Raw genomic sequence first — 22,849 nt, 5'->3', positions numbered from 1 at the left:
ACAGTCAGTGACTCAATCAGAATGATATCTTGCAGATCTTGTGAAGTTTATTCCATAAACTGAGAGAATCTTACAATAAACATTCGATAGGTCAAAAGAACATACTGTGCCTTGCTTCATGCCATGGGGCTGTTGCAATGCATTTCTGGGAAAAAGGGGAGGGCTATCTATGCAACATTAGCTAAACTAAAAGGAAAGGGAGGAGCAGAGACAAAACACTGAAACATTTAAAAGGCATATGACAGTCAATATGACAGTCATGTGAAACATGAAACTCCCAGTTGAAATCTATGATTTCTATTATAATAACTTTAGTTCAAGTCCAATACATAAATAAAGATTCTTTCCAGGAACATCTGCAAAAAAGAGGGAAGGGAAGAACAAGGGAAAACCATTCAAAACATTTAGGATAATACTTGCAGATGTTTGTCTCAAAAGTCCAGGCTGAGACATGGAAATCCATATTCAGAGGAGAAGGCAGCAACATGCATGATTCCTTCTTACCTCCCTTTAAATCAGGTTGGCAAAAGAAGTACTAGTTCCTTTATAGGCCTGGAGTAAAGGTGTGCAGAACCTTCTTTCATGGTGGATATAGCCAAGATGTGTCCCAAAATGCAGTAGTAGGTACTGCATGACTGCCACGGTCAGCAGGGTTGAGGCTTGTGGGAACATAGTGCCATTGTTCAATCGTAGAGAAGACATGAATTTCTCTTCTGGTGGCATTCTTTAAGGATGCTTGGGTGTAAGAGCATGGTATCTGGAGTTGTTCTAATGCTTTTAGAGACTGTTTCTAGGATTCCCACCTTTGTTGTTTCTCCTTGGGTAAGGGGGTATCCCAGTCTGAGCTTTCAGAAGTAAGTTGTCTCAGCAGTATCTTACCCTGAATGGTGAGAGGTGTAATGAAACCTAATGGATCATAAATGCGGTTCACTGTAGACAATACTCCACGCTTTGTGAAGGGCTTGTCACAGGTTGATGCTTCAAAATGTGAATGTGTCTTGTTTAACATTCCAAAGCAATCCAAGACTGCGTTCTGTAACAGAAAGGTCAGATCCTAGTTGGAATTTCTTCACACTGACAGCATGGTCATCAGAAGGAAAGGCTATCATGACCTTGTCGCTGTTAGAGATGATTTTGTGAAGTCTGAGGTTTGAAGTGGCAAGCATGTTCTGGGTTCTAGTAAGAAGGTCAATAGCTTCTTCTTCATTGGGCAGAGATTTGAGTCCGTCATCTACATAGAAATTCCTTTCGACGAACTGTCTTGCATCAGATCCAAATTCTCTTTCATCCTCTTAAGTGGTTTTCCTCAGTCCATAAATTGCTACTGCAGGAGAAGGACTGTTACAGAAAACATGTACCTTCATTCGATAGTCTATGGACTTCATCGTTGACATCATTATTGCGGTACCATCAGAACCTGAGGAAGTTTCTGTAGTCTTCACAGATGATGAAACAGTGGAACATCTGCTGAACATCAGCCATAACAGCAATTGGCTCTTGTCTGAAGCGCAGTAAAACTCCTATGAGATTGTTGTTCAGATTAGGCACAGTGAGAAGATTTTCATTGAGGGAGACGCCTTCATGACGAGCACTTGAGTCAAAGACCACCCTAATTTGATCAGGCTTGTGAGGATGGTAGACACCAATGCATGGTAAATACCAACATTCTTCTCCTTCCATAACAGGAGGTGCAGGCTCAGCATGATCTTTCTCAAACACCTTCTGCATAAAGTCCACAAAGTGCCTTTTCATCTCAGGCTTCTGGTTCAAACTGCAATTTAAAGAAACAAACCGTGATTCTGCATGTACCCTGTTTGGTAGTCTCTTTCTTGGGGTACGAAATGGTAGAGATACTACCCAACTGTTGGAATCATCTTGGTAGCACTCTTTACTCTTGGGTTTTCAAAAATTCTTTGTCTTCTATGGTAGCTGCTAACTCATTGTCTTTAGTGGTTACCTCAAACACTGTGTTGCCGATGTTGTCATCTCAGAGATTAAGAGCTTTCTTATTGCCTTGTATGATGTGCTGTTGTGCACCTTTTTTAAACAGTCTTTCTTTCATAATATATTTATGTGGTCGTTGTGCGGAACAAGTTGTTTGTCCATTTGACAGGACACGTGTTTTAAAGAAAGCGACTGAGTAGGACCTCCTGTCCTTGTCTAGGCAGACATTGCCTATGATGACCCATCCTAGATCCAGACGCTGAGAATATGGTGCATTGAGTGGACCGCTGATTTGATGACAAACTTTGTGCACCTTAAGGATGTCTCGACCAAGTAACAGGATATCGGCATTTTTATCGAGGGCTGGTATTTGGTTGGTTACGTGCTTTAAGTGAGAATGGTGAAAAGCAGCTTCAGGAGTAGGGATTTCCTCTTTGATGCTTGGATTCTGGTTGCACTCAGTGATAGTGGGCAAAGATATTTCCACATTGTCATTCAGAGGAGCAACTACAAGACCACTGGCTCTCCTGCCTAAGACTTCTGTAGTGCCGGAACAAGTGCTTAGAGTATAAGGCAGAGCATCTCCAGTTATGTTCAACAGTTCAAAAAAACTGTGTTCTTGCAAGAGATCTGTTACTCTGATCATCCAGAATAGTATACAGTCTTGTAGCCTTTTCAGGTTGACCTTTGGGGTATACACGGACCAAGCATATCTTTGCACAAGATTTGTCACAAAATCCCTCTCCACAGACCTCTGTAAATGTAGAGAACACTGGGGTGGTAGGTGCTGCTTGATCTGGGTGCTCTCCGCCTTACTTCGCCTCGGGAAGATTGTTTGTAAGTGTAGTAGAGTTGTGTGAATATTGATTGATGAAGAGCTTGCACATGGTCATCACTGTCACACTCTATACATTTTGATGATTGCTTTACAGTCCTTTGCAAAGTGTTCTGTGGAGGCACAGCATTTGTAGCAAACCCCAGATTTCTTCAAAAGTTCCTTACGTTCTTGGAGGGTTTTCTTTCTGAAGCAGATACATTTCTTAAGTGGATGTGGTTTGTTCTGTATTGGACATTGGCATTTTGGGTCCTCAATTTTCTTGTTTTGATCAGTCTTTTCAAGAACTGTAGCAGCTGCAGGTAGAAGATTAGTCCTTTTCACTAACGCTGGATCTCTACGGTCTCTGTGCGACATACAGTTGTGTTCAAAATAATAGCAGTGTGTTGAAAAAAGTGAATAAAGCTCAAAATCCTTCTAATAGCTTTTTTTTCCATACACACAAATGCATTGGGAACACTACACATTCTATTCCAAATCAAAACATGAAGAAAAATATATCAAATGTGTTGTTCCTCTAAAAAAAATTGAAGAAAAGTGAATATTAGACTGTTCAAAAAAATAGCAGTGTTTGTATTCTTCTTTACAAACTCAAACATTCACTATATAAACTGAAAAATGTTTGAAGATTTTGCTTTCCTTTGAATCACTTAATTAATATTTAGTTGTATAACCACTGTTTCTGAGAACTGCTGTACATCTGTGTTGTATGGAGTCAACCAACATCTGGCACCTGTGAACAGGAATTCCAGCCCAGGATGATTGGACTACATTCCACAGTTCTTCATTTCTTGGTTTTGCCTCAGAAACTGCATTTTTGATGTTACCCCACAAGTTTTCTATTGGACTTAAGATCCGGGGATTGGGCTGGCCACTCCATAACATCAATCTTGTTGGTCTGAAACCAAAGATGTTGCACGTTTCCTGGGGTGTTTGGGGTCGTTGTCTGGTTGGAACACCCATTTCAAGGGCATTTCCTCTTCAGTATAAGGCAGCATGACCTCTTCAAGTATTCTGATGTATTCAAACTGATCCATGATCCCTGGTATGCGATAAATAGGCCCAACACCGTAGTATGAGAAACATCCCCATATCATGATGCTTGCGCAACCATGCTTCACTGTCTTCATAGAGTACTGTGGCTTGAATTCAGTGTTTGGGGGTCGTCTGACAAACTTTCTCCGGCCACTAGACCCAAAAAGAACAATCTTACTTTCATCAGTCCACAAAATGTTGCCCCATTTCTCTTTAGGCCAGTCAATGTGCTCTTTGGCAAGTTGTAACCTCTTCAGCACGTCTTTTTTTCAACAGTGGGACTTTGTGGGGGCTTCTTGCAGATAGCTTGGCTTCACATAGGCGTCTTCTAATAGTAACAGTACTCACAGGTAACTTTAGACCTTCTTTGATCTTCCTGGAGCTGATTGTTGGCTGAGTCCTTGCCATTTTGGCTATTCTTCTATCCATTCGAATGGTAGTTTTTCGATTTCTTCCACGTCTTTCTGGTTTTGGTGGCCATTTTAAAGCATTTGCAATCATTTTAGCTGAGCAGCCTATCATTTTCTGCACTTCTTTATATGTTTTCCCCTCTCCAATCAACCTTTTAATCAAGCTACGCTGTTCTTCTGAACAATGTCTGGAACGAACCATTTTCCTCAGGATTTTCAGAGAGAAATGCACTGTAACCAGCTTGTACAACATTTGCTGCCTTCCTTCCTTAAATAAGGGCAATAATTGCCACCTGTTTTTTAAAGAATGAATGACCTCACTAATAGAACTCCACAATGCTAATATTTTGAACATGCCCCTTTCAATTAGTGATTCAATTACACAGAATCAGCAGCATGCATGTGTCATGACTGTTGGATTTCTATAACTCTACTACACCTGCTAGTAAATTATTTGCCATGTAGAAATATCATTTCTACCAAAAACAGTGATTGATCAGGTTAGTGATGTCTGACTGCTATTATTTTGAACACAACTGTACATGTGGTCTTGGAGAGAGTGTATTGAGAGGGTTACAGTCCCTATATGACAAACTTGGGTCATTCTTAGTGTCTGTAATTCTTCTGATGAACTTGCAGAAGTAGGAAAGAGGAGGAAAGGCAACTTTATGTTCTTCCTTGTACTTTGATCCAAGCACTGCCCATCTTTCTTGAATTCCATATGGTAACTTGAGAACAACAAATTTGAGTTCGCTGAGTTCTTGAAACTTTAGATTGTCATTAGCAGAAATCCTTGGGAAGCTTTGCAACCTTTTGAATAAAGCATCTTCAATGGCCTCCGGGCTGCCAAAGGTATGTTCAAGTCTGCCCCAAGCAGCATTAAGGCCTGCAGCAGGGTTGTCAATATGAAATGCTTGAGCCTCTTGATGCGTTCAGTAGACTGGGGACCTAGCCATCTGATGAGTAGATCTAATTCCTCTGTGGCATTGATATCTAGGTCACTCATTGTGGCGTTAAAAGTGGATTTCCAGCCTCTGTAATTTTCAGGCTTGTCATCAAACTTGGTGAGGCCTGTCTTAACAAGCTCTCTGTGGAGCATGTATTTAGCAAACTGTGACATGTCCGTGTTTTCATATTTTGGGTGCATGAGTGCAGGTGCAACAGAGTTGGTTGTGACGGTTGGTGGACTTGCGTGGAGTGACTTGGGAACATATGTTGCTGCTAAGGCATTCAATGCTGGAGCTGGCTTAAAGTCCAATGCAGGGGCGGACTGACAACTCATGGGGCCCCGAGCAATAGGGGATCATGGGGCCCCTGTGTCCTTGCCCAAACTCAAAAAAGCCTATGAAAAAGGTACCAGGGGCATCTCATGGGGCCCCCTACTGAACCCGGGCCCTCGGGCAGTGCCCAAGTTTCCAAATGGTCAGTCCGCCCCTGGTCCAATGGCATGTTGGTTTGTAGAGTAGTGCGTTTGCTAGGAGGTACTCTGTTGGTGTCAAAGTATGATGGACGGTCTATTAAATACACACCAGTGTCTGCGGCTAGCTGAGATGTTGCAGTCTGATGTATTGGAGGATATCAGAGCAAATTGTCTTGAGGTACAGTAGGTGCAGAGAAGAGACCTTGATTGAATACTTTTGCTGCTGTGACAGGGAGTTGACGTTCTGGAGAGGTGTGTGAAGAATCTGAGACATAAGATACAACTGAGTGTCTGGAACTGTTGTCTCTTTCATTTTCACTAGCAACTTGTTCTAAGACCTTTAACCTAGACATGGCTGTGGCATGCTCACATTGTTTTCCCAAAACGTCAGTTTCTGCCTTTTGGCGTGTGGCTTCAGCTTCTTTGCTTTCTGATGTGCGGCCTGAGCCTCCATTTCTGTGGCCTGAGCCTCTATTTCTGCGGCCTGAGCTTCCATTTTTGCTTTCTTATGTGCGGCCTGAGCCTCCATTTCTGCGGCCTGAGCCTCCTTTTGTGCTTTCATTTGTGCGGCCTGAGGCTCCATTTCTGTGGCCTGAGCCTTCATTTCTGATGTGCGGCCTGAGCCTCCATTTCTGCTTTCTTATGTGCGGCCTGAGCCTCCATTTCTGCTTTCCTTTGGGTGAAAGCTGCCTGAATTTTAGAAGCTTCAGCATCAGCACAGGCTTTTATTAGTTGTTGACTGAGTGTAGAAGATCTTGATTGTATGGATTTGGAAGATCTTGAGGAGCATCTAGTAGATGCAGAGCGATAAGATCTGGATTCATGAAGCTGTGCTATTCTCACCTCTGCCTTTGTCTTTGTTCGCACCACTAAATTGTCTCGTTCAAGATTGAGCTCCTCAAAACTCCTTAATTCTTCCAATGACCCTTGAGAGTTGTACCGCTTTAACAAAGCAATAAATTTAACACGCAGTCTTTTATAATTCTCATAAGCAACATTCAATTGCTGAATAGCGCCCTCTAGTTGTAATGGCTCATGAGATTGTTGGGAGAGAGCAGACATGCATTTAACAGTATTAGACCATAAGTCATTAATATTAGACAGCAATTCTGACTTGTCAGCATTAAGATTTTCTTGCACTTTCCAAGATGGATTTCTTAAGCGTTTTTCTCTTTTATCTAAGTCCTGCTCTGGATAAAGCTCTGGTTGTGGTTGTGTATTAGTTTCCCCAGACTGTATATCACTTTCCTGAAACATCATGTTAGCAAGGAGAGGGTTGATAGAAAGCTTACAGAGAAATGTATAACGTCTTCTGTGGCTGAGTTCAGGTTTTAATGCAATAATTGAAGGGATATTTTCTTTTTCTTTCTTCTAAGTTAACAGACAAGAGTTGTGTTGTAATGACTAATGTGTACACATGCAGTGTATAAACTTGTAGTCGTAAAACATTCACATCAATAATTTGTCCTAACACTGATGAGTGTTATGCTGGGATATACTTGGAAGCATGTACAGACTTGTGTAGAGGTGGCTACACTCTCTATAGCTGTTAAATCCAGTATCCATGTAACATCTCACTGTGTATACTAGTTAGCAAGGATTCTTATGAAGCATTCCACAGTTCTTTTGACTAGCCAGGTTCATATGAAGCATGCCACCGTTCTTTTCACTGTTCTGTGTGTCCAATCTAAGCATTGATAATGTGATCTCTGTAACTTACAGTTGTGATGAGATAACAATAACTTCAACCTCAGTTGGGGTCCACAGTCAGTGACTCAATCAGAATGATATCTTGCAGATCTTGTGAAGTTTATTCCATAAACTGAGAGAATCTTACAACAATAAACATTTGATAGGTCAAAAGAACATACTGTGTCTTGCTTCATGCCATGAGGCTGTTGCAATGCATTTCTGGGAAAAAGGGGAGGGCTATCTATGCAACATTAGCTAAACTAAAGGAAAGGGAGGAGCAGAGACAAAATGCTGAACCATTTAAAAGGCATATGACAGTCAATATGACAGTCATGTGAAACATGACAGGTCTAGCTTTATTTTGAACATAAATGCTGGATACCAAAAATTCTGGTTGTCTCCTCCACCTTTTTTTCCTTTCTTCTCCCTTCTCATATATAAAACTCACTTAACTCCTGTCCATTCATTTTCTAAAATTGACTACACTCTTTTCCTATATTATATTAACAGATGCCAGCAGGATTTTATTCTCACAGTACAGAGCAACCCCCAACTGAGGAACATGGCCATTGATACTCCCCAATATGATAGAGTGGATTTGTTACCCCAACCTACCATCAAAAAGATTATGTTCTAACATGATACAGGCACAAAGTACATACTCAACCCAAACTGTGTTGCATATGGCCTTATAGAAACAGTATGTAGACCAAAATTCACTGAGGCACCTGCACCTGTCCTACTTGTTTTAAAGCTGAAATTGATTCTGCAATATGCTGTAATATGTTTTTTTCTGAAATGTAATGAACTTTATTAAGGATTAATTAAGGATTAGTGTAACTGTTAACTGTGAATTAAGCACAAAATATATACTAATAAAATGTTATGTGCATTTTCTCTCCCATGACAGTCGAAATGGTTCAGCATTGGGTCAGATTTCTTCCACTGATATATACAAGAACCCCAAAGTTTACAGCAAGGTACAGTAAAACACTATTTGTATAAAAAAAAATTAAATAGTGAGAGTAGGTTTTTCTGAAACTCTGTGGATTTATCAAATCTAGCGTAGCCACTCTTACATTTCCCTTTATCATTTTAGCAACAAATGTATTTATTAAATGTATATTCAGAATCAGGGGCATAGCTAGAAGTGTGAAAAACCTGGGGAACCCTTCAAAGATAGGAATGTTGTGGCATGCATATTGTGCCATGGTGAGAGTGGTCAAATTGAGATTAGGCTTCATACACACTGGGGTTTTCATAATTGCTTTTCTCCAGGCAGAAGAAAATCATCTTCAAAATTGTGCTTGGGCTGCATTTTTTGCAAACGCTCATAGGCGTGTTTAGCAGTGTCAGGGGCTTGGACGATTATTTATTTAATTGGCCAGAACATTAATTTATTCTGGTCACTGAAATGAAAAAACAGTTAGGCCACATTTAGATGTTTTACCTGCGTTTAAGCGCATCAGACATTTTTCAAAATCAAGACATTTAAAAAGCTTCCCTGCTGAATACAACTTTGGTGTGTGTGTGTGTGGGGGGGGGGGGTTCTGCCTCTAAATGCCCATGCCTCTAAAAACCTCCTGCACCCACCTATAGAGTGTATGGACACAGGGGGGTTGATTTACTAAAGGCAAATATACTGGGCACTGCAAATGCACTTGCTCCAGAGTTTAGTACATGAGATAAAGATTCACTTTCCCTTCATTTTAGAGCTTCCCCTTAGATCTAGAGCAACTATACTTGAAGTGCACAAACTATTTGCCTTTAGTAAATCAACTGGAGAGTGCAAAATCATGGTGCAGCTGTTCGTAGTAGCCAATTAGCTTCTAACTTTAGCTTTTTTTCAATTAAAATATAAAAGATGCGGCGCTATATCACAACTATGATTATGCAGAAATATTCAAGGTATATGTGGTGATTAGGTGACTAATGAGAAACCACAAATATTCTGTCACAAGCAGAGTGACATGCAGTGCAAAATAGTCTTAGTGACAATCCCTCTCCTTCAAAAGGTGCTTCTTCCACGTGGTGATAGTGAAAAGGTAAAGCTGTGCACTCACCAGATGCACAGTTTAACTGCGCATTTAAAGATGAACTCTTTTCCAGATCCGCTGGTTATTTCTTAAAGGTCAGGTCAGGCCAGATATTCCTCCCCCTGCTGTGTTGCTGACAATCCACGGTCTCTCCTTTAGGTGGCTCTATAGGTGATAAGTGACTCACCAAGGGCCACAAAAAAGGAGACCAATAGCGTGATACCGTTTCAAAAAGGTTTCCATACAGTATACAGGTAAAGAGATAAAAACACACTGACCATGAGGTGAATTTAAAAGATGGCCACCGGGACCTCCATGGTGCCGACGGCAGAGAGATAATGACGCTGTAGCTCCTTCTCTGACGCGTTTCGTGCTAATCGCACATCATCAAAGGGGAAAGCTTCAGCGTCTGCTTTTGACAGCGTCCATTAAGTATCGTAAATGGCGCATGCACATTACGAATGCGCCATTTTTCGTTAGAGATATGTCCCCATATCAGGCGCCATTTTGTCAAAGACCAATCGCATCTCACATGCGCGGGCGCCATTTTTAAGTTATAAGTGAGTGTCACTGAATCACCAGGGAAACTAAATATAAATGTACAGAAAACGCATCAACAAATGCAAAAAATTATTTGATAAGGAGCACCCAGGACCAAATAAGTAATAAACCCACTAGTTTAAATTGGGTTTTATAAATCCCGCCGCAGACCAACCACTGCGCATGTGCGGGATCCCATTATGAGAATGTGAAGATTTATGTAAGTAATAACTCCACATAAACGCATAAAAAAACTCATTAATGGTGAATTTGATGATAATCATGTTTCATAAAACATGTCATATTATACATAATAGAATATACAAATCTTTAATATGAAATATACTAAATGCCATAAAACATATTTTTAAAACCATATTCTCAAATTGTTGTTTTTTTTAAAAAAAATATATATTCATAAAAATCGCAATGACCAAAACGCATCCAAACAATATTAAAAAATAATTTAGTATATTTCATATTAAAGATTTGTATATTCTATTATGTATAATATGACATGTTTTATGAATGGATATTTATTCTGACATGCGTTTTTATGGATAGTATTGAATTTATTTATCAATTTATAATTAATTTTATTTTGTAATAATGTGGGTGCCACTATTATCATCAAATTCACCATTAATGAGTTTTTTATGCGTTTATGTGGAGTTACTTGCATAAATCTTCACATTCTCATAATGGGATCCCGCACATGCGCAGTGGTTGGTCTGCGGCGGGATTTATAAAACCCAATTTAAACTAGTGGGTTTATTACTTATTTGGTCCTGGGTGCTCCTTATCAAATAATTTTTTGCATTTGTTGATGCGTTTTCTGTACATTTATATTTAGTTTCCCTGGTGATTCAGTGACACTCACTTATAACTTAAAAATGGCGCCCGCGCATGTGAGATGCGATTGGTCTTTGACAAAATGACGCCTGATATGGGGACATATCTCTAACGAAAAATGGCGCATTCGTAATGCGCATGCGCCATTTACGATACTTAATGGACGCTGTCAGAAGCAGACGCTGAAGCTTTCCCCTTTGATGATGTGCGATTAGCACGAAACGCGTCAGAGAAGGAGCTACAGCGTCATTATCTCTCTGCCGCCGGCACCATGGAGGTCCCAGCGGCCATCTTTTAAATTCACCTCATGGTCAGTGTGTTTTTATCCCTTTACCTGTATACTGTATGGAAATAAAAATCCAAACCTTTTTGAAACGGTATCACGCTATTGGTCTCCTTTTTTTGTGGCCCTTGGTGAGTCACTTATCACCTATAGAGCCACCTAAAGGAGAGACCGTGGATTGTCAGCAACACAGCAGGGGGAGGAATATCTGGCCTGACCTGACCTTTAAGAAATAACCAGCGGATCTGGAAAAGAGTTCATCTTTAAATGCGCAGTTAAACTGTGCATCTGGTGAGTGCACAGCTTTACCTTTTCACTATCACCACGTGGAAGAAGCACCTTTTGAAGGAGAGGGATTGTCACTAAGACTATTTTGCACTGCATGTCACTCTGCTTGTGACAGAATATTTGTGGTTTCTCATTAGTCACCTAATCACCACATATACCTTGAATATTTCTGCATAATCATAGTTGTGATATAGCGCCGCATCTTTTATATTTTATGTGTTTGCAAGGTTTTTGGTATACTTTTTTGATGCTTGGCTGCTTTATTTCATTCATAGCGCTCACAACTTTCTCCTAAGCTTTTTTTCAATTAAGCTTTGACAAAAACCTGGAAGTTGATTGGTTTCTCTGCAGAGCTTCACCAGATTTAGCACTCTCCAGGTTTAGTAAACCAACTCCATAGGCTAACAGTGAGGGGCAGCTTATTGTAACTGTACGGTTTCCCTTTGTAAAGTGCTTCACAAACATTTTGCACTATACGTATCCTGTATAACAATAATAAAAAAGAAGAATAAAGTGTTATGGTTAAATAAACCATAAAGTATTACTATACCCACAACAGTAAAATCAGTCTGTATATGCAGTAAAGCATGCTTGTTATACTCACTGTGGAACCTAAGGGGTTAATCCTCTGCATTGTGTAAAAAGGCTGTTTGGTCCGGTTTTCTCTGCCCCTCCTCTTGTTCAAATGTCCACCTGATTAGACAGACTGAACCTGTAGTCACATGCACATGCTCAGTTTAGTTTGTATTGCTAGAGAGGTTTTTGTTTCCTGGGAGAGTGCATGTGATTAGCACAGGGCCAATCAGCACTGTCCAGACATAGGGTTGGGGATTTTGCATCCTCCGAGAACAGAAAGAAAACTCATCCTACAAGCTTTAACCAGTGCTCTGCTGAAGTCACAAGACTGCTCTAACTGCTGATGAGAAAAGGTATTTAACAGTTTATATTTACTAAAATAATTGCATTTCCATGTTGCGTGTTCTGTGTGAGACCAGATATAGTGAATGCAGGATCCTAGGTTTAGTAACACTTTATTTTTCTCACTGTATATTCAGTATATATATGTCATAGTACTTGTATCTACAAAAATTTGCTTTAATGTCACAAACAAGAGGCTTATGAGCACAGACTAAAAACCTCCACACAATAATTTTTTAAATTACAACTGTTCCCATACCTTTGCTTGCAGGGGTCAGGAGTACATACATAGGAGCATGCAGGGCTCAGATGTGTGTAAACACACAGAGTACAGGGCTCAGGGGTGTATAACCTACAGAAGTAGGGGTCATGGATGTGTAATGTACGGAGGTCAGGAATATATAAGACACAGACTGCAAGGGTTAGGGGTGTGTGCCATGCCTGGGTTAGCAGCGTGTAATGCAGGGAGTATAGAGGCTAGCATGGTTTAAGACACAGAGTGAAGGGTTCAGGAGTGTGTAAGGCACAGAGTACAGGAGTCAGGAGTTGTAATGCACAGAGTGCATTACAACTCCTGACTCCTGAGGTCCAGAGGTCAGAAGTTTGTGTGTAGGTACAGGATGTTAGTGTCAATATATAGTATGTAATGTATAGAGTGCAGAGGTATGTGTAATGCACAGAGTGAAGGGGTCAGGAGAATGTAACACACAGAGCAAGGGTCAGGATTGTGTGTAACACATGGAGCACAAGCAAAAATCTCACCACCAGAACCAAAAAAAGACAAATTCCCTCAAAACTACTTCCCCAAAATAACCCCCCCCCCCCCTCCCCGGTACAAATCTCATACCAGACTAGCCCCTGGCACAATTTCCTGCCTCCCTCCTTGATTCACTAGGTTTCAGATGCAGTGGTGCCCAGTAAAGTGAGGAGAAGCCCTCCAAGGATTGCCATCAGTGGAGGAAAAGTTTAATGGGCGTTTGCAGTTTCAGGACCTGGGACACCTTGCAAGAGATGTGGGGGCACAGGTTTTGGGCCCAGATGATGCTCATGTTCAGAATTGTGGTATTTAGCAAAGCTGCAGCTATTTGAAAATATTTTTTAGACAACGCATGTCTTTACACCCTCTGTCTGACTTGCCTTTTTTAGGTTCAGTCTATTGATGGTATTAAAATTGTCAATTACTGCTCTCCGTTATATTTTGCAAATTCAGAAATATTTCGACAGAAAGTCATCAAGAAGGTAAACTATTTTAACTGCTTGACATCATTTTCTATTGCTTGTATCTACCAAACTTTGCTACATCAAATTTTTTGTATTGGTACTGTATTAATGAAGACATACAACCTCACTGGGAGTCAAGCACAAGATTTATAAATTCCATCTAATCTCGCTTTTGGCAGCAAAATAATCTAGCCTTTTTGAATTGTCAGTTTTTCATACAAAAAAAAAGAGGTAATTATTTCAGTGATGCAATATTCAGAGGTTTATTGGAGAACAATGCACAAATATACTGTTTACATAGCTAATGCGCTGATGCATTTTGCACGGACCAGCTCTAACACATAAGGCATCACAAGACCTATTTAGGCGCCTGATCCTGCCAAATGCATCAATAGATTAACTGTATAACTAATTTATTTGTGCTTTGATCTCCAATAAACTCCTGATTATTGCACCACTGTACTAACAGTCTCTTTTTTTGTATGGGACTGTGCTGTTAGCCCGTGCAAGACGTGTTTACCAAAGAGCTGTTGCATGTGTATGGCATCATGTTTCCCTGGAAGGAGCAATGTCACTTATTTATATTGTCATATTTCCTGTCTAAGCCTTACAATTATATTACTTTATGAATATTGTTGCATGTTGCTGATATATTGAGTCTCTACTAATTAATCTGTTTATGTTGCTTCAATGCAACACCTGTGAGTGCCTCTTCTACTGGACCATTTAAGCCACTGCTACATAGTTATAGTTATGCACAGTGCAGGACACAGACTAATTCATAGACTGGGTTATATGTGGTGATTGGACACTTGCAAATCAGAGCTTTAAGAAACCCCATATAACCCATCCCACTCCCAACAATTCAGTTTTTGCTAGTATACTTAGATGATGGATGTTCCTCTCTCCTAAGGGAGATTAGTGTTTTTTTCTAGACGTTTTCTGAGTGTTTTCCTAATTTCAGTGCTACTGTATGCAGCTATGCACCAGCATCTTTGGCTAATGGCACAGTTTCTGGATCGGTACCCTAGGCACACCACTGAGACCTTACCTGGAATCTGCCAGATGGAAGATTTGGGGGCCAGCCTATAATGCCACTTCGGACACCGGACCTTGCATTTGGTTCTCCTCCTTGGCGAATAGTGCAATGCATAACATTTGCTGCAGGGTGCTTTTTAAGTCCAGAGTAGGGGCCCTCGATACAGATGTGATCCAGTCCCTGAAAACTACCTCAGAAACATTCCCATCTAAGGAGGAAACCAGGATGGTGTTTGTCCTTAACATTCTGCTATTAGACAAAGTCTATTCTGCTGTGGATGAACCTGGGGCTTTTAGTTCTCCCTGGGCCCAGTGTGCTGTGCTTTAATCTTGTGTGGACTATACCACAGCATGGGCCTCGATACTTTAAACAAATGACATAGCTATTGGCAGCAGTGCTAACTTGGGCACATTTTAGGCTTGAACTTGGTGCCTTTTGATTTCTAAACTAACCTCTCCCTGCAGCTCTCTCAGCACACCACTAGAACCACTGTGGCACAATGTTAGTCTCCCAAACAATGTGTACACACTTTTATTTTCACCTCTGTAGTGTGAAATGGACTGCTTTACGAGTAAAGCAGGAGCTCTACTGTACCATGGTGAGCTCAGGATGCTGCAGGAGACTAGCGGCAGCAAATGCATGGCTTGGCTGACATTTTTTTCTCTACCAACCAACGTTGCCTAAGATGAGTACCTCTGTGGAGTTGTTTTGCACTGCTTATGGCATATCCCAGATTTAAGGGTATGTGGTAAGAGGGTTTTATTAACTTATTTTCATGCTCTGTCAGGATTAGATTGGATTGGAAGACCAGAGCCAGACTATACCTGATGTGGTGGATTTCAAACCCAATGTTGAAAGTCTGGACAGTCATTTTTTCCGATGACTTGTAAGGTGCTCTTGATGGATGCCAGCCTGTTGAGCTGGGGAGAGGGGATGTTCCACAAGATGTCAGCAGTCCAGGGAACCTGGTCAACATTCTGGAACTTGGAGCCATTCACTTGCCCCCTTAGCATTCTTTTTTCCAACTTCAACTATCAAGGGAGCACCAGACAATACACTGTTCAAGAGATGATTCATTATTCTGTACTGGACAGAATAGCATGTTCTAGCCCTGACTGCCAGACAAATGTCTGCATTGGAATGTTGGCAGATGGAATTCCTCAGCTGACAATGGCTGAACCCAGGGAAGTGGCCCCTTTACCCTAGGTATTTTTGGACCTCAATCATTATGGAATGCTGTGGTGACTCCCTGGTGTCTCTGTGGATGCTGTGGTGACCCCGTGGAATCACCTCCCCCTATGTCAACTGTCTGTGATAGTGAGCCCTTGTAGATCACAAACTTGGGATTCCCCAGGGTGTCGAGTCTAAGCTCCAACCTGCTTCTTCACCAGGGCCCTTGATGGTGGGGATGGGCTTGCAGCAAGATGTAACTAGGATGCAGAGACCATTTGCATGTGCAGAGTACGTGTAAGGGAATTCCTGTGAGACGGCTGGTGAATAGACGTGCACATGTGCACAGAAATGTGCGCTCACGCACACGCACGGTGAAGATTGGCGCCAGACGGAGTATTTAAGAGTTGCCTCTGCCTGTGCTGAGTGCTGACTGGTCTTCAGCTGTTCCCTGTTTCCTGCTCGTTCCTGTGTGTGATTTCCTTGTTACTGACCGGGCTTGTTCCTGACCTGACTCGGATTCCTCTCCTGCTTGATACTGGTTCCTGACTTTGGCTTGCTTATGATTTGGTACCTCGCTGTCCGCCCGTTGATGACCCTGGCTATTCCTTTGACACTGCTCCTGTCTTCTATCCCTGCTTCCTGCCTTGCTCTGGTGCACACTTGGCGATCTACCATACCAGCTCTGCATACTACTACTGTGCCTGAATCGGAGGTTCATCAGGCTTCCAAAGTCTCCAACTACAAGGGCTGCAAACAACATCTTCCGGCGCTCTTGTCCCCCTGGTCCCTAGACACCCTCTGTTCCACTTCCAGTGGGGTCAGGGCTAGTGACACAAGTGAGGCCGACCTCGTCATTTTAGTTTCCATTCAGGTACGTGACAGTACGATGACAGGAGACAGAAGGAAATAAGCTGAGGTCAGGGCAGGCAGCAGGCAAGCAAATACCAAAGAAAACAAAGAGTGTTTGGACTCCCCAGTCCTTTGAGGGCAGCAAGGCATGCACCATCCAGGATCTCCACAATGGATCCATAACTGTATCGAGTTCACCCCCAAGTGCAGGAGTATTTGTGTCAATTACTTTGGAAGCACATACAAGGGATGGTACATGGTAAATCAGACATTGAATACAAGAATAGTAGGAAAATGGGTGTTCAGAGAACTGGGAAGTTGCTCAGGCAATGCGAGCTACACTGAGCATGTCTTATATAGGAAAGCAAACTGGGAGGTGGGCGAGGAAGTGATGGAAGGGAAAGGAAAGATAACCCCACAGAATAGCAAGTGACACCTATAGGTGAGCACAGAAGGTGAGCACAATACATGTGAAAGGGATACAGGGATACAGATCTAGGAGAAGCACTGCAGCAAGGAGGTAAGAATTACATAGGCAAAGAAACTGCATGCTAAATTGTGACACCCTAATTTAAGGCTTTTTCTTCAGTATAGGAACTCCCTTGGCCGCATTACAGGATTAAGGGAGAGGGCATTTCGACGATCCCCAAATTTGCTCAAACTCCTGGCAGAGACTCCAGGAATGCTTCTGGACTGCCCATTTCTTCTTTCTCAAGGACTGGCCCTTCATCCTGCTTATCACTTACTAACATTGATGACTTGGCTGTTGAAATTCAAGTCCTCAGGAGCAGACGTTGGATTTGGTCATTCCTATGTTCTTGCATGCTAGGTAGTCAACTTCTTGCAAAGTTTACCATGGCATCTGGTCAGCTTTTTTTGCTTGGAGCAAACAGAGGAACTTGCATGATAGATGGTACTCTGTGAGAAGAACCCTGGCCTTCCTCTAGTCAGGTCTTGATCTGTATTTGGCCTTGAACACCATCAAGGGGTATATCTCATCCTTTGCTATCCTTTCCAGTGACCACTGGCCTCTTACTTCTTCCTGAGAATTGCTGACAGTGTGAGGAGTTATATGGGGTATGGGATTGGCCAGTATCCAGTCACCTGAAGGTAGCTGCATATAACCCTGTCATCTATGATGGCTATGCTTGTGTTCTGTACTATATTTCCAAGAAAAAGATTTAACAGGTAGGTCAAATATCCTGTTTTTTTCAAATTCTAGACTGGGCTGGACCCTAACAAGGCCTATCTGGCCAAAAAAAAGTACTTGAAGAAGCATGAGAAGGAAGAACAGAGAAGACAGAGGGGTTCTGTGTTTATGAAGAGCAAGGTGAGTCTTTAACTTTAGCAGTGGTGTACTGCTGACGCCAATCTCCAGGATATGCATTCATTCAAAAAATGTTTCTGAGGTGATGAATTCAGGTGGAAATATATTCATGAAATATCTTTTTGTGCTTATTGAACTGATTTTAAAAACTATAAAAAATTAAATAAAAATCACAATGGTGATGTCTAAATGCACCAACCCACAGCTCTACCAAAGCAGAAGTTAGCTTTCATAGCTACATAGTTAGTCTGGTTGAAAAAAAAGACACAAACCCAACTAGTTCAAGCAATAAAAAATATTTACAAAAGATGTCTACAATCCTATATCCACAGTTGATCCAGAGGAAGGCAAAAAAATTCCAGCAAAGCATGATCCAATTTGTTCCAGCAGGGCAAAAAAAAAAATACTTCCTGATCCCCCAAGAGGCAATTGGATATTCTCTGGATAGATAGATAGATAGATAGATAGATAGAGAGAGGAATTTGCTCAGAGACAGCAGTATCTTAGTGAAATACAATTGTGTTTTATTTATAACGTCTGTGTTTACAAGGTGCAGATATCAAAATGGCAAAAAAAAAAACCCAAACCCATAAAAACCTCCACGTTGGGCATCTAACTACAAACTCAGGAATCTATCTGTCCTTGAACAGCCTTCTGCTGCTCAGACACTTGCCTTTCACACAGGATAAATCCAGAGTCATACAGACCTAATCTCACCATACAAGCAAATGGCTGCTCCCCAGTTTGTCCTGCACAGAAATCTGCTTCCAGGGTAGAGCATCCTACCTAAGCAGCCTGGGAGTTTTGTAGAGCCCAGAGTACTCCACCTGCTTCAGCTGAGCTCATTACCCCCTTAGTAAGCCAAGCAAGCTCACTACCCAGCACAAAAAGGAAAACAATTTGTATAATGCATGATCCTGGGACAAATATATCTCCCATCCTGAACACAACCAATAGTTTCTCCTGGCTTCCTGTCACAATATATATGTAGCACTACTCCCGTAGGAGCCACAGGAATACTGCCCAGGTCCTCCCCAAATATTTTGCCCCGCAGCCAGTCACATAGGCTCATTCACTTGTTTCTCCAATCACTCTAGGGGTGTTGTTTTTGTTGTTTTTATTTTTAAATAATAGGGATGATGGAGATGAGTGGGATACTCCAAATTAGGAACTATGTACACTGAGGACCTTGTCTTCAGAGCAAGCTGAGTTCATGCTTGAATAAAACAATAGACTTCAGCTTTAAACAGTAACAACAAGCAGTAGCAGTGACAGCAGTAACTTCTTTAAAGCCCAGAGCAGTGTAAGTAGTAGTGGGCACAGACGAAGCTGTTTTGAACCCACGTCATTATTCTCTTTGCTAAACCGCAGCTGACTTTCTAGCACCATAGAGGGTTAAACAGCACACAGTCTCTAAGATCCTTAACCTCCCTAGCGGTCTGATTATGTCTATATTTCTGTGCTCAAAAGCGGTACTTTTTTTGCATGCAAATATGTATTTTTTTTATTGTAGGCCTGTAATTTTTAGGAATAACTCACTGAAATCTGTCCGAACAAGAGTCTAGTAAACATCCCGGGTATGATAAAATTTTAAACACGAAATCATAAATTATAATTTAATAAATAATCATAAAAAATAATAATATAATAATAATAAATTTAATTCAATAATATAATCAAACCAAAAACACTGAAATTTGAAATATAGCGCCGAGTTCGCACATCACTGAGCAAAGTCGCAAAATCGTTTTCAGTGTCTGATGACGAATTTCCCCACGAATCATTATCACTCAATTCCGCAAGTAGTTCTAATTTACTATCGCTGTATTCTAGCTGGTCTAAAACCACTTTTGACATAAAGGGACGTTCTTTGGACGCCATGGACGTTTCTCAGTTTCCAGGCAGAAAGAACAGTAAAAATGCAGGCAGGGCACAGGACAAAGCACTGGGCACAAAATGTATGTGAGATGGTTTGATACAGTAATGTTTTACTATGTGATTTTAGTGAATGTCACTTTTTGTCATTTTCAAATTTCCTGCTGTTCCGTCCCCCGTACGTCCCGACTCTCACAGGGGACGAAACCCAAATGACAGATGCCGGCATCCGCCGGATTACATTGCCGGGGACACTGCAGGAGGGACATCGCGGGAGCGCTGTGGCAGGCGCAGCACCCTTTGGTGCCTAGTGCGCTGTGGCATTATAAAAATTATGCAATAGCTGTTTCTTTGTTGGATTAGACTGACTTTACTCTGTAATTCCTCCAATGCCGCTCTATGGATGCAGTAGGTTTAAAGAGCACACCGAATACTTTAGTTAACTTCTTTAATAACTTCAATTTTCTTCATATAACTGCTTACAATGGCTTGTTTCTTTCATATTACAATGGTTTAATTCGTATTACATTGGGTTGATTCGATAGCTTATCTCGATAGGTTCAATAGATTTGATAAATTCGTTCTGTATATTTCGATAGATTGATAAATTCACTTGGATTTATAAATTCGTTAGATTACTCTACAGTGACTTGATTCGTTTAATTTGGTGGAACTACAAGTAAACACATACAACAGTTTTTAGACACAGATCTACCTGCACTGTTAAACAATAGAGGAACACACAAGTGCATTAAATACCTATTTGGCCTTCTCTACTTCCATGGAGCTTCTCTGATTGGAACTTTGTCTGTTTCCTCCTCTGTCTGGTGAGCATGTGTCTCTAGAAAATCCTAGCAGGGAGATTTACACAGGCATTAATGTGAAACTGGCTGGGATTGGTTAAGGCTCTGTACAGTGTGAGGCTGTCTGTGATTGGCTCACATTATACTAACTCTTAAAGGCATATTTTCTTTTTCTGCTTCTGCTAACACAATTAATATAATGTCATATAACAATCAAAGACATAAATCACAGCAATGATTCTGCTTTTGGCTTTAACATATGCACATATATACTGTACTGAGGTTATTGGCAGGTTTGGTATACACATATATGTGAACCATATTAACAACCTAGGACTGGTCTTAGCTGGCCAGCTACACTCCCACCAAAATTACCTATAATTCTATGTTCTCAGCAATAGGATTCGAACATGAATTTGAGGAATTTTCCATCAGTTTCTCAACTTTCCAGTGTCTTTGTTACTCTCAAGCAGAACAACTAACTTTTGTATTGGACGTTCCAACTTGAGTGGAGTTGTGAGACGTTTTCCCTTTTTGTCCAGTTTTGAGTCTCCCATTTGTAACAAAACTCTTCTTACTAGTCCTTCTTCATCCTTTCGAGCTTCTAGGACTTTGGCCAATTTCCATTGACTTCTAGGTAAGTCGTCTTCCTTTACTAACACTATGTCATCAACATGAACATTTCTTCTAGGCGTTTGCCATTTACTTCTTAGTATGAGATGAGCTAAGTACTCCTTGCTCCATCTATTCCAAAACTGCTCTGATAGATATTGAACTCTTCGCCATCTTTTCCTTGCGTATAAATCCTCTTTGGTGAAGTTGCCAGGCGGTGGCTGTATGTAATCAGACTTAAGGTGAAGTAGATGGTTGGGAGTTAGAGGTTCAAAACTTGTTGGGTCGTTGATGTTGTTGACTGTAAGTGGACGACTGTTAACAATAGACATTACTTCATAGAATAGTGTCCTAAGTGAAGCATCATCTAATCTTCCGGCGTTCTTTTTCAACACTGAACTTAGTACGTTTCTTACAGTTCTGATTTGCCTCTCCCAGACTCCGCCTGTATGGCTTGCATGTGGAGCATTCATGTGAAAATCACACTGTTTCTCTAACAAGTACTCAGTTACTTTTTCTTTATCAATCTCTTTTAGAGCCTTGTTCAATTCGTTCTTTGCTCCAACAAAATTAGATCCTTAGTCAGATCTAAGTTCTCTGACAGTACCTCTAATGGCTATGAAACATCTTAAGGCGTTGATAAAGGCGTCGGTTGACATATCTTCCAACATTTCCAGGTGAATTGCTCTGGAGCTTAGACACGTAAATATCAGTCCATATCTCTTGTACTCCTTGCGGTTTTGTTTGGTGATAAATAGGCCGAAGCAATCCATTCCGCTATAAAGAAATGGTGGTGATGGGTTTACACGATCAGCTGGTAGATCAGCCATTCTTTGTTCTTTTGTAGGTCAACGTGCCTTTCTACAGATTACACATTTACTTATGTACTTCGCTATAACTTTGCTTCCTTTCACTATCCAGTAACCACCTTCTCTCAAACAGCTTTGAGTAAAGCTTCTTCCTTGATGCAAGGATTTGTTGTGGTAGTGATATAATCAATCTTGTGAAGGTAGAATTTTTGGGTAGAATTGCTGGATGCTTAACTCTGTTAGGTAGCAACGCATTTTCCAGCCTCCCTCCCACCTTCAGTATACCATCCTGCAGAATAAGATTAAGCTTGTACAATGGGTGGTTTTTTGGAAGTCTCTTAGGTTCTTGACTAAGTCTGTTCAATTCTTCACTGTAGAATCTTTGATGAATGAGTCTTATAACCGTTTCTTCAGCTTTCACTCTTTCCTCTACATTCAACGATTCTTTCTTTCTGATTCCTTTTGCTAAGCGTTGAATTCGAGCTACAATGTTTATGACTGTATTCCACTTTAAACATCTGGCTAGTCGTTCAAGTATGTCATCTTGACACTTGGCAGCAGTGCTCAATGTTTGAACTACCTTTACTTCTGGATCACCCATAGACAGTTCTGTATAACCTTCACTGGGTATGATTTCCCTTTCCCAAAGGAACTCTGGACCGGTGAACCAGTTTGAATTCTTCAATTCTGTTACATTTAGGCCTCTTGAAGCATGATCTGCCGGGTTTTGCTTTGTGTCAACATAGTGCCAATGTTCTGGATTCGTTGCTTTTCGAATTTTTTGAACTCTGTTAGCGACAAAGGTGTGGAATCTTCGAGCTTCATTGTTTATGTAACCTAGGACAACTTGTGAGTCTGTCCAAAAATGTTCTTCATCTATTTTCAATT

The 22,849-nt window shown here is 41.1% G+C and overlaps 1 protein-coding gene across 1 annotated transcript in view; it reads left to right on the top strand.

Annotated features, from left to right (window-relative positions):
• Window positions 1–22,849, top strand: part of SLC26A9 (solute carrier family 26 member 9) — a 216,762-nt gene that overhangs the window by 111,238 nt on the left and 82,675 nt on the right. Inside the window, exons 13-15 of the mRNA XM_089677378.1 lie at window positions 8,247–8,316; window positions 13,400–13,492; window positions 17,758–17,865. Of these exons, the coding sequence (XP_089533504.1) occupies window positions 8,247–8,316; window positions 13,400–13,492; window positions 17,758–17,865 (271 nt within the window). The remainder of the gene's footprint in view (window positions 1–8,246; window positions 8,317–13,399; window positions 13,493–17,757; window positions 17,866–22,849) is intronic.

This window comes from Staurois parvus, unplaced genomic scaffold (assembly GCF_062004578.1).
Source record: "Staurois parvus isolate SC_StPar_1 unplaced genomic scaffold, SC_StPar_1.0 ptg000185l, whole genome shotgun sequence".
Lineage (NCBI taxonomy): Eukaryota > Metazoa > Chordata > Amphibia > Anura > Ranidae > Staurois > Staurois parvus.
Note: the sequence above shows the minus strand (reverse complement) of the source record. Positions and strands in the feature narration are given on the sequence as shown.